Raw genomic sequence first — 11,630 nt, 5'->3', positions numbered from 1 at the left:
TTTTGCATTAATGTTTTATGTATTTTATATTTATTTTATATTTATTTCAGTATTCTTTTCTTTTGACATGTTTTTATACATTTCTGCCTCATTACGCAGATGAGGGGTTTAGCTTTAGCTTCATGTGGTCCATCTTTAAATACAGTCTACGGTCTGGATGTTATAATACAACGATATAATAAATAATAGTAATGATCGGTGTCTCCGTCTGTCTCACCCAGCTGCGTGTTGTCTCGTCTCGGCAGCTCTTTGACCAGAGTCACGGCGTGTTCACAAACTTCCACGGCCTCCCGCTGGACGAGCTGCCGCAGACACGCCACCACTGCCCGCCGCAGACACAGGTAGGAGCTGCACAGGTGGGCCTGACACACACACACACACACACACACACACACACACACACACAGAGGAGTTAACACCTGGACAACAGCTGGACTGTGTTAACAGGTTTAAGGTTCATCAGAGGACGCATGCAGCTACTCAGTGTTTCCTCCAGACTCAGATAGTATGAGCTTCTTCTCCACAGATGGAGTTGTCTCGCTGTAGACGGAGGCAGCAGCTAAATGTATTTTAGACACCTAAAAACATCTGTATCAGTTCAGGAGGAAACACTGAGTGGTTTCACTGAAGGAGATCACAGCAGCCAGCAGGATGTTAAAGCAACACTCAACAGCGGCCAGTCTGCAAACGGGGTTAAAGTTAATACAAAATAAAATAAAACCAGCGGTGAGTTAATACGGAACCAAAACAAAGGAAGATGTTAAAAAGCTCTGTGACACGTTTTATAATAAAGAGAAAAACTGCAAAGAAAAGTGAGACAAACAGCAGCTTCAGGCCTTTAGAGAGAGAGAACCTACCAACATGGAATAATCCAACAAGATCTCCTGCAAGACACAAGACAGGGTCAAAAAAACACGCACGCACGCACGCACGCACGCACGCGTAGTTCAGGTGTAGTCAGGTGTAGTTCAGGTGTAGTCAGGTGTAGTTCAGGCGTAGTTCAGGTGTAGTCAGGCGTAGTTCAGGTGTAGTTCAGGCGTAGTCAGGTGTAGTCAGGTGTAGTTCAGGCGTAGTTCAGGTGTAGTCAGGTGTAGTTCAGGTGTAGTTCAGGTGTAGTTCAGGTGTAGTTCAGGTGTAGTTCAGGCGTAGTTCAGGCGTAGTTCAGGTGTAGTTCAGGTGTAGTCAGGTGTAGTCAGGTGTAGTTCAGGTGTAGTTCAGGTGTACTCACACAGAGTGCAGGTACGAGGCTGGCCAGGTTGACATGTGGAGGTGTGAACATGTGCAGCTGCTGCAGACAGGAAATGGCTCTGGCCTGAACCAGAGAGTCTGGACCGTCCTGCATCACCTCACATCCAACCAGACAGCTGGAGCGCAGACCGGATACAGCTGCTCCTTCACCTGACAGACACAACACACATCATTCACACCTGCTGCTCCTTCACCTGACAGACACAACACACCTCATTCACACCTGCTGCTCCTTCACCTGACAGACACAACACACCTCATTCACACCTGCTGCTCCTTCACCTGACAGACACGAGCAGACATCATTCACACCTGCTGCTCCTCCACCTGACAGACACAACACACCTCATTCACACCTGTGGGTGGTACCTTGCAGGTCGGGGCCCAGGCAGGTGATGAGGGCGTGCAGACAGCGTCCCAGGCTGTGGTGCACCTCGGGGTGGGTGGGCGGAGCCGACAGCAGCAGCCGGAGCACCAGGGTGAAGGACGGCTCGGCGTGGGCGCGGTACAAACCGCCGGAAAGGTCGACCATCAGAGACAGACTGTGGAGAGACCAGGTCTGCATCCAGCGGACACACGGGGAGGACATAAGGACGGGTTAAAAGTAGAGTTTAGTTTGAGTCCAGGTGTGAATGTTTCACATAAATGAAGGTCCTTCAGGTGTATATGTGATGTCATACGGTCGGATATGAATCATACCTGGACCTCAGGTGAGGTGCTGTCCTGGCTCAGGGTGAACAGGACCCCCAGGCAGGTGGACAGGTGCTGAGGGGAGCCGATTCCTCCGGTGTAGCGGTACAGCGCCCCCAGAGCCAGAGCGTAGCCACTGCAAGACGCTGCGTCACGAGCCGTCTTCAGCCTGAACGGTCGCCATCAATACGGTTAGTGGCAGCAGCAGCAGGAGTAGTACTAGTAGTAGTAGTAGTAGTAGTTTTAATGATAGTAAGGTGAGGCAGGTCTATTTGTATAATACCTTTTAAATACACACACAGTCTAAGTGCTCCACATGAGCCAAAGGAATACATTAAGGGCCCTTTCACACCTCGCTTGATCCAAACTTAAATTACAGGTGTGAAACCTCCCCGGACCGACAGGACGTAGGCAACAACGACAAGACGTAGGCGACAACGAGAGGACGTAGGCAACAACGAGAGGACGTAGGCGACAACGAGAGGACGTAGGCGACAACGAGAGGACGTAGGCGACAACGACAATACGTAGGCGACAACGACAAGATGTAGGCGACAACGACAAGATGTAGGCGACAACGACAAGACGTAGGCGACAACGACAAGACGTAGGCGACAACGACGACAGGACGTAGGCACAACGACGACAGAACGTAGGCAACAACGACGACAGGATGTAGGCGAAAACAGCGACAGGACGTAGGCGACAACGACGACAGGATATAAGCGACAACGACAGGACGTAGGCGAAAATGACGACAGGATGGAGGCGAAAACAGCAACAGGACGTAGGCGACGACGACAGGACAGGAGGAATCTGTTAGCTGGCCTAAATATAACACAGGAGGTGCACACAACAAACTCTGCAGCAGAAACATTAGAACATTAAACAACAACATGCTCAGTAAAGACACACAGCATCAGGACTCATGATGATATATTTAGATCTCTCAGTTATTTAAAGCTTCTTTAGTCTATTGCTGGTTCGTTATGTAACCGTCTGTCTGTGAGATGAAAAGTTTTGGATCCTGACCTGATTTATTTCTGCTGTTGCTACTTTAAGATCACAGACTGTAAATAGATTAAAGTGAATCTGTTGACTTCTGGTTTCATTTCATCTGATTCAACGGCAGGAATTCTGCTTCATTATTCACTAACCTATAACAATAAAATAAATACTAACAGAATGTGTAGCTTCTGTAAACCATCACATTAGTAAAGTAGTAGTCCACTCCGGTGCGTGTTAACGTCCACCTACCTGTCGAAGCAGAGCAGGGAGACGGACACGGTGAAGCCGGCGTCTCCGACCACCTGGACCAGCCGGGCCAGACCTTCGGCAGCCAGACATCGCAGCAGAGGACTGGCGCTCTCCAACGCCCCCGACAGGAGGGACAGCGCCGGGGAGCGCACCTCCTCCGGCCCCAGAGAACCCCGAACACCGCCCTGGTGCTGAAGAGGAGGACACGGTTAGTTCTTCTTCATCTGTCTTTATAAAGTGATATGTCAGAGGTTTCAGGGGGAGGTGGAGCTCTGCTGCCCCCAAGTGGACAAGACAATACATGACTGCAGCTTTAACCCTTTAAATCCATCTAAAATACAAATAGTGATAGCTAGAGCGATCATAAGGCTTCTGTCTTTCACGCCATTCCGTTGTACGCTTGTGATGATGTCATTGCGTTATGTGCGGAACATAACGATACGATCGAAACGCACTCGATTTGTCATATTTCAAAAACTTGAATACTTTGATCAATTATTATAGTTTATTGACTTACATAACCTTTTAGCTGTAAAAGAAAAAGCAAGGCAACGACGACGACAGGAAGTAGCTGACGACGACAGGACCTAGCTGACGACGACAGGACGTAGCTGACGATGACAGGAAGTAGCTGACGACGACAGGACTTAGACGACGACGACAGGACGTAGCTGACGATGACAGGAAGTAGCTGACGACGACAGGACGTAGACGACAGGACCTAGCTGACGATGACGACGACAGGACGTAGACAGGACCTAGCTGACGTCGACAGTACGTAGACGACGACAGGACGTAGTAGACGACGACAGGACGTAGACGACGACAGGACCTAGCTGACGATGACGACGACATGACGTAGACGACGACATGACGTAGACGACGACAGGACGTAGACGACTACAGGACGTAGTAGACGACGACAGGACGTAGACGATGACAGGACGTAGACGACGACAGGACGTAGTAGACGACGACATGACGTAGACGACGACAGGACGTAGACAGGACGTAGCTGACGACTATCTATCTATATCTATTCCCCATTTCTCAGGGGCCCCCCTGGAACTCCCTCAAGGACCCGTGGGTGAGAGCCACCAGCGTTAAGTCCTGATGGCGACAGGTGCAGTACCTTGAGCAGACTGCAGAGGGCAGCACAGACGTGTGTCTGGACGGTCTGCTGGCGTTGACCCTTCAGCTGCTTCACCGTCTCCACAAACTGCTCCAATATCTTCACTCTGAGAGAGAGAAGTAGTTACCAGCAGGTCTGGTTCAGACACTTCATCTCCTCCATACCAATCTGACACCTCATCTTCTCCATACCAATCTGACACCACGTACTCCAACATCCTGTATCACCGTTGTCATTCTGGTTTCTGTTAGGAGGCTAATCTGCTCATTATTCTCTCTCTATTATCTAGTTTATATTACTGTGAAAACATCTCCTTCAAACATCTGGATGGAAACACATCACCATTATGTTACAGTATACCTTCGCTCAATACTCATTTTGACTGAATAGAGCCTGAACGTATCACAATGTAAATCGATAGCACCTCCTGAGTTGAGATTGGTGACTGGTTAGTCTGTAATGGTTAACCAGTACTGGTTAACCTGTAATGGTTAGCCTGTACTGGTTAGCGTGCACAGGTTGACCTGTTACCTCTGAGCGGAGATGATGTGGGGGTGGAGCGCTCCAAAGAGGCGGGCTGCAGCGGCGGTCAGAGCGACGGCAGGAGGAAGAGGAGCAGGAGCTTCATCAGTCTTCTCACACAGACTGAAGGCGTCGTTGTCCAGCGAGCCTCCTCCCACACCGCCACCATGGAGCTGGACACACAAACACACACTCAGCACCACGTTACTCAGCCCAGCTCCTCCCACACCGCCACCATGGAGCTGAAGATACAACTACACACTCAGCACCACGTTACTCAGCCCAGCTCCTCCCACACCGCCACCATGGAGCTGAAGATACAACTACACACTCAGCATCACGTTACTCAGCCCAGCTCCTCCCACACCGCCACCATGGAGCTGAAGATACAACTACACACTCAGCACCACGTTACTCAGCCCAGCTCCTCCCACACCGCCACCATGGAGCTGAAGATACAACTACACACTCAGCACCACGTTACTCAGCCCAGCTCCTCCCACACCGCCACCATGGAGCTGAAGATACAACTACACACTCAGCACCACGTTACTCAGCCCAGCTCCTCCCACACCGCCACCATGGAGCTGAAGATACAACTACACACTCAGCATCACGTTACTCAGCCCTGCTAGCATCCGGATGGCATCCAGCACTCCTCACCTGTTCCTCGATGTATCTGTGGTCGGTGGCGTGGAGGGCGGGGCCGACCAGCGTCAGGTCGTCACGGTGACAGAGGGGAGGCAGCAGGGTGAGCTCAGAACACGACTGGTTCAGGTTGTCCTGACCGGACAGATCCGACACCAGCTGGTTCATCACCAAACCAAAACTCTCTGCAGGAGGACGAGACCAGGAGACGGTTAATATCTATACCCTACATCAGGGGGGAGGAGGTAGGAGGGAGGGAAGGAGGCATGATGTTTCCTTGGTAGGTGTGAGGAGGGAGGAGGTAGAAGGTGTGATGTTACCTTGGTAGGAGGTGTGATGTTACCTTGGTAGGTGTGAGGAGGGAGGAGGTGTGATGTTACCTTGGTAGGTGTGAGGAGGGAGGACAGCCAGCAGCTCGTAGACTCTAAGTCTGTAGACCAGCGACCAGCTGCGGACTGAGCTGCTGTAAGACCGGAGGAGAGACGGCAACCTGCAACCACAACATGATCAATAAATAATGTCAAGAACTTTGTTTTGGTTTATTAAAAAGAAAATCAAGAAAAGATGAATATGTAATGTTTAGTGGGACTGACCTGGTGAGCAGCGCCACAGCGCAGGCCAATGGCGTGAGCAGACGGCTGATGATGTCGTCGGTGACCAGCTCCCTGCAGTGCAGCAGCAGGTTCTTCATCGCTGTTCAGACACACACAGCGTTTTATTCTTCATGCTTTATGATGATCAGCATAACACAGATCTGAACATAATAACAACAACTGACCGCAGAGCGCCCCGGCGCGTCCCTCCAGCGTAACCTGCCACGTGAAGTAGTCCCCTCGCCGCAGCTCCATCTCCTGCTCCCTGAGAGAGGCGGGAAACACACAACGCCACAGGAGGAGGAGACGGGAGAGGAGGTGCTCCACCACAGCCGGACCTGGAGGGACAACACTTCATCAGTCTCAGCTCTTCACCACTAGAGGAGTGAAGTGATGATGAGGAGGAGTTTTACCCAACGTGATGAGAGAGGAGACGAGCAGCCAGCCGGCCTGAGACCTCTGCAGAGAGATCCGGCTGTTCTGGGAGGCTGAACGCAGCAGGTCCTCAGCCAGACCCAGAACCACCTGCACACATCGACACATCAACATGTTGTGGATCAGCTATATCAAGTTTTGTGACTACCGTGTTTTTACCCACCATGCCTTTGGTGTGTGGTATTCCCAGTGGGCAGTGCTGCGCCGCAGCCACCAAGGCGGCGACGGCGGCCCCGTATCCGGCCACGGCCTCGGGGGAAGACTTCAGAGCCACCAGCCGCTCGGCGCAGCGATCCAGCAGCGAGGAACACTGGGACGGCATCGCCGTGGCGACGCAGCGCAGACACCAGGCGGCGGCCAAAGAGGCGGAGGCCATGGGGTGGAGGAGGACAGAGATCACCGTGTCCAGGAGGGCTGCACGGAGGAAAACACACAAGCACCCATGAGGGAAATGTTGTGCTTAGCAACGGTCTGTTATACATAGCAACGGTCCGTTATACGTTGCAACGGTCTGTAATACATAGCAACGGTCTGTTATACATAGCAACGGTCCGTTATACATAGCAACGGTCTATTATACGTAGCAACGGTCCGTTATACGTAGCAACGGTCTGTTATACGTAGAAAACGGTCTGTTATACGTAGCAACGGTCTATTATACGTAGCAACGGTCCGTTATACGTAGCAACGGTCTGTTATACGTAGAAAACGGTCTGTTATACGTAACAACGGTCTATTATACGTAGCAACGGTCCGTTATACGTAGCAACGGTCCGTTATACGTAGAAAACGGTCTGTTATACGTAACAACGGTCTGTTATACGTAGCAACGGTCTGTTATACGTAGCAACGGTCTGTTATACGTAGAAAACGGTCTGTTATACGTAACAACGGTCTGTTATACGTAGCAACGGTCTGTTATACGTGGCGACTGTCTGTTATACGTAGCAACTGTCCGTTATACTTAACAACGGTCCGTTATACTTAACAACGGTCTGTTATACATAACAACGGTCTGTTATACGTAGCAACGGTCTGTTATACATAACAACGGTCTGTTATACGTGGCGACTGTCTGTTATACGTGGCGACTGTCTGTTATACGTAGCAACTGTCCGTTATACTTAACAACGGTCTGTTATACATAGCAACCGTCTGTTATAAAGAAATTATAGACCGCAGAACGCTGTGATTGACCAATCAGAATGGAGTATTCAACAACGGCGTGTAATATCTGTCAGACCTGTGCCGCTGTCGGTGAGGAGGGGGGCAGCGGTGGATCCCAGTCCCTGTATGAGTCCTCCCAGTTCCAGCAGGCAGCAGACCAACACGTGCTGACTGGCTGAGACGTCTGCAGAGGAAACTCTGGTTTCCACGTTCCCATCAGCCAGCGCTGCATCTACACACACACACACACACACACACACACACACACAGACAGACAGACAGAGAGAGAGGTTAGTTCAGGACGCCATGTCTCCACAGAGGAGAGTCTTTCCTCGCTCTCTGCTCACCGATGGCTCGTTTCTGCGCCGCCACGGCGAGGCAGAGCTGTTTGGCGGCGTTGGTCTGAGCCTTCTCCCCCAGCAGAGACCCCAAGGTGCTCCTCAGGATGAAGGAGACGCAGCGGCGGGTCACCACGGCGTCGCCCGGCGTCTGCGTGGCCCTGCCGTGGGACGCCAGCTCCATCAGCAGGGACAGGAAGGACGGGAAGTTCACCTCCAACCAGGAGGCGCCCAGGGTGGAGACGAAGACCACGCAGGCCTGAGGAAGAGGAGGGGGAGGAGGACAGAGGAGGAGAAGGAGAGATGAGGAGGAGAGAGAGAGAGAGAGAGGAGGGAGGAGAAGGAGAGAGAGGAGGAGGGAGAGAGGAGGAGGAGGAGGAGGAGGAGGAGGAGGAGGAGGAGGAGGAGGAGCGAGAGAGAGGAGGAGGAGGAGAAGAGAGGAGGAGTAATGAAGGTGAGACTTGTCTCATGTCATCTGTTAAACCCACTTCCCTCCATCCCCCTGGTTGCCGAGTTACCTGGTTACCTGGTTACCTGGTTACCTGGTTACCTGGTTATCTGGTTACCTGGTTACCTGGTTATCTGGTTACCTGGTTATCTGGTTACCTGGTTACCTGGTTACCTGGTTACCTGGTTATCTGGTTACCTGGTTACCTGGTTGCCTGGTTGCCTGGTTGCCGTGGCGACCCACCTGTGTGACTCCGATGCGGATGTCCTTGCTGACGGAGCTCGTTCCCTTCAGAAGGTCTCCGCTGGCTCGCAGGAAACCGGCGCCGCCCCGCAGGAACCCCCCCGACAACAAGTCCATCACCTCCTCCAGGGAGCTCCGGCCACGCCCACCCGGCCTGGGGGCTGCTGGGGAAAAAAAGAGAGAGGGACAACAGTTCATCAGCAAGTATTGTTGGCTTGGGGGAGGAGGAGGAGGAGGAGGAGGAGCGTTAGGAGGAGGAGGAGGATGAGGAGGATGATGAGGAGGATGAGGAGGAGCGTTAGGAGGAGGAGGATGAGGATGAGGATGAGGATGAGGATGAGGATGAGGATGAGGATGAGGAGGAGGATGAGGATGAGGAGGAAGAGGAGGAGGTGGTAGTACCAGTGGTCTGTCTGGGCTCCACAGCAGCAGCCAGCAGCGTTCCCAGCAGCGTGGCGACGGACACTCTGACACTGTAGTTGGACCCTTCGAAGGCTCTGAAGCACAGCGTGGCGACGTTCTCCAGCTCGCTGGTCCACAGGAACGCCGCCTCCCTCTGCAGCTCCAGCAGACACTGACGGGACGACACAGAGACACTTCGTCTCAACGTCGACGCTGACAGAAACAACAAAACCGAGACGGACCGCAGGTACCGTGTAAATGAGTTACCTCTGCGGCGGCGCAGCGTACCGCCATGGATCGGTCCGTCAGGCAGGTTCTTGCCGCCTTGTAGATGTCACGGTGACACGGCACGGCGCTGACGCCCAAACCTCGCAGGATCTTCTCCAAACTCAACATGATCTCATAGCGACCCTGAGACTGAGGGAGGAAGAGGAGGAGTCACTTCACCTGGTTATACTCTGGTTGAAACCTCTTTCAAATAACTTGATTTAACCAGGAAACAGCTGCTAAACAGCTGCACACTCAACACATTTACTAAGTTTACTAAGTCACAGTCAAATCATCACCTGACGACCTTATAGTCATCCTTATAGTCAGTGTATTAATACAGTATATATACATATATACAAGCAGACAGCCGTACCGGCAGGAAGCTAAGCTAACGTGCTGCTGTTCTAAGAGGTAAAATTACTGTTTTTGTGAATGGAGTCTGGTGGCTTTGAAGAGAGATATAACGGCTTCAGTTCTCCGTCAGAAAGGGCTGTCTGCCCTTTACCTCGCCATCAGAAAGCCCTTTACCTCGCCATCAGAAAGCCCTTTACCTCACCATCAGAAAGCCCTTTACCTCGCCATCAGACACTACCTACGCCACTGCTGAGTGGGCGTTTCCATTTGTACGAAGATGGCGTCGACCTTTAAATAGCGTGGAGTCTGTGGAGGCGATTCTTTCTCGTTTGGGGATAAAAACCGACAACTTGACAAACTGAGCGGCAGACAAACTGAGCGGCAGACAAACCTCGGCGCTCTTCATGGCCTTCAGCAGGTTGGTCAGAGTGTCCTTGAAGGAGCCGGCGAGCATCCGACCGAGCTGCTCAAACAGAGCGCCGAGACACGCGATGGCCGCCCTGAAACACACACGACAGTTTGAACTCTCTGAAAGATGAAAAGTATTCTGCTCTTGAAAGCTCCTTTTTTCCTGCGAGCCTTGAACGCAGCCTGACTTACAGTCGGGTCGGGAGTCCCGACGGCGAGTCGTCTCTGCTGCGGATGATGTCATTGCACCGGTCCACCAACAGGCTGGAAGCGACGGGGTCTCCCAGGCGGTACAGCAGGGCCAAGCAGTGGGCCAGCAGCCAGCGGGTCGGCGGGCCGGGCGAGCCGGTCAGAACGCTCCACAGCTGGTCGGCGAGACGCCGCTGGTTGTGTTTGATGTCGGCCTGGAGAGAAGAGACACACTCTGATGGTTATAATAGAGGATAATAGATCATATATAACATATATATGGTTATATATGGTTTTAGGTGTGAAGGTGCTACTAAAGGACTCCGCTCAGCTCTCACCCGGTCGGCGGCAGGAAGCAGCTTCTTCAGGTGGTTCAGCCATTCGAAGATGAACTCAGCTCTCTGATGTTCACCCAGCTGACCGCACGCCTCCTCGTTCAGCAGGAGGCTGTGAGCTCGCTCCATCCTGAACCACCTCCTCCTCCTCCTCCTCCTCCTCCTCCTCCTCCTCCTCCTCCTCCTCCTCTCAGTGAGGGAGAGATCTCCTGTCCTGCTCGGCCATTCTTCAGAGCGCTGTCAAAGAGAAGAAGGAATAAATACTGAAAACAAGAAGTTACATTCAGTCGCTCACAGGAGACACTTTAACAACAGAAACCTAAAAACCTACATTTCCCACAATGCAACTCAGCAGCATCTTTGCATTAGATTCTCCCCAAACAACGTCTATTGATAAGAAGTGAAAGTCAGTAGTTGGTTCCAGCTGCAGAGCTACGCCTCCGCCATTTTGGACTGAAAGTGACGACCAGACGACCGTTAAACATACAAAAGTAGAACTACATTATTTTTATTCTATTGTTAAATTTAATGTCTCTACTGAAATATCCTGTGTAGAACATTAAAATATGATAAATATACATACTATTATAACTATTTATTTATTCAACTTTTTGCCTGGCTGCTTCCCAGAGGACCAGTTATGCCTTTATTCTTGTAATATTGTGACTTTATTCTGTAAATCTCAGATGTGTTTTCCCTCAATGTGGTCCTAATACTCCGTAGTACATCGTCTCTTTGGCCCTCACTGCATTAGACTTATATACTATATACTGAGACTATAAACTGTGTTACCTTCATCACAATGATCACATATTTTGCGGCTCCAGACAGATTTTTTTTTTTGCCTAAAATGTCTCTTTAGATAGTAAAGGTTGCTGACCCCTGGACTAGTATTACAAAAGTTAACAACAATCGTAATAATGAATCGCAATACTTCAAAATATTGAACCG

The 11,630-nt window shown here is 51.3% G+C and overlaps 1 protein-coding gene across 1 annotated transcript in view; it reads right to left on the bottom strand.

Moving 5' to 3' along the window:
- Positions 1-10,869, bottom strand: part of heatr5a (HEAT repeat containing 5a) — a 28,097-nt gene extending 17,228 nt beyond the window's left edge. Inside the window, exons 1-21 of the mRNA XM_074661720.1 lie at positions 10,683-10,869; positions 10,348-10,559; positions 10,139-10,247; positions 9,391-9,540; positions 9,124-9,295; positions 8,722-8,885; positions 8,040-8,289; positions 7,769-7,924; positions 6,689-6,939; positions 6,504-6,615; positions 6,276-6,428; positions 6,091-6,190; positions 5,878-5,987; positions 5,513-5,682; positions 4,859-5,022; positions 4,328-4,433; positions 3,196-3,386; positions 1,948-2,107; positions 1,618-1,807; positions 1,229-1,398; positions 218-362 (exon numbers count right to left, since the gene is read on the bottom strand). Of these exons, the coding sequence (XP_074517821.1) occupies positions 218-362; positions 1,229-1,398; positions 1,618-1,807; positions 1,948-2,107; positions 3,196-3,386; positions 4,328-4,433; positions 4,859-5,022; positions 5,513-5,682; positions 5,878-5,987; positions 6,091-6,190; positions 6,276-6,428; positions 6,504-6,615; positions 6,689-6,939; positions 7,769-7,924; positions 8,040-8,289; positions 8,722-8,885; positions 9,124-9,295; positions 9,391-9,540; positions 10,139-10,247; positions 10,348-10,559; positions 10,683-10,808 (3,361 nt within the window). The 5' untranslated portion in view covers positions 10,809-10,869. The remainder of the gene's footprint in view (positions 1-217; positions 363-1,228; positions 1,399-1,617; positions 1,808-1,947; positions 2,108-3,195; positions 3,387-4,327; positions 4,434-4,858; positions 5,023-5,512; positions 5,683-5,877; positions 5,988-6,090; positions 6,191-6,275; positions 6,429-6,503; positions 6,616-6,688; positions 6,940-7,768; positions 7,925-8,039; positions 8,290-8,721; positions 8,886-9,123; positions 9,296-9,390; positions 9,541-10,138; positions 10,248-10,347; positions 10,560-10,682) is intronic.
- Positions 10,870-11,630: the final 761 nt, after the last annotated feature.

This window comes from Sebastes fasciatus, chromosome 15 (genome assembly GCF_043250625.1).
Source record: "Sebastes fasciatus isolate fSebFas1 chromosome 15, fSebFas1.pri, whole genome shotgun sequence".
Lineage (NCBI taxonomy): Eukaryota > Metazoa > Chordata > Actinopteri > Perciformes > Sebastidae > Sebastes > Sebastes fasciatus.
The sequence above is the reverse complement of the archived record's forward strand: the minus strand, read 5'-3'. Positions and strand labels throughout refer to the sequence as shown.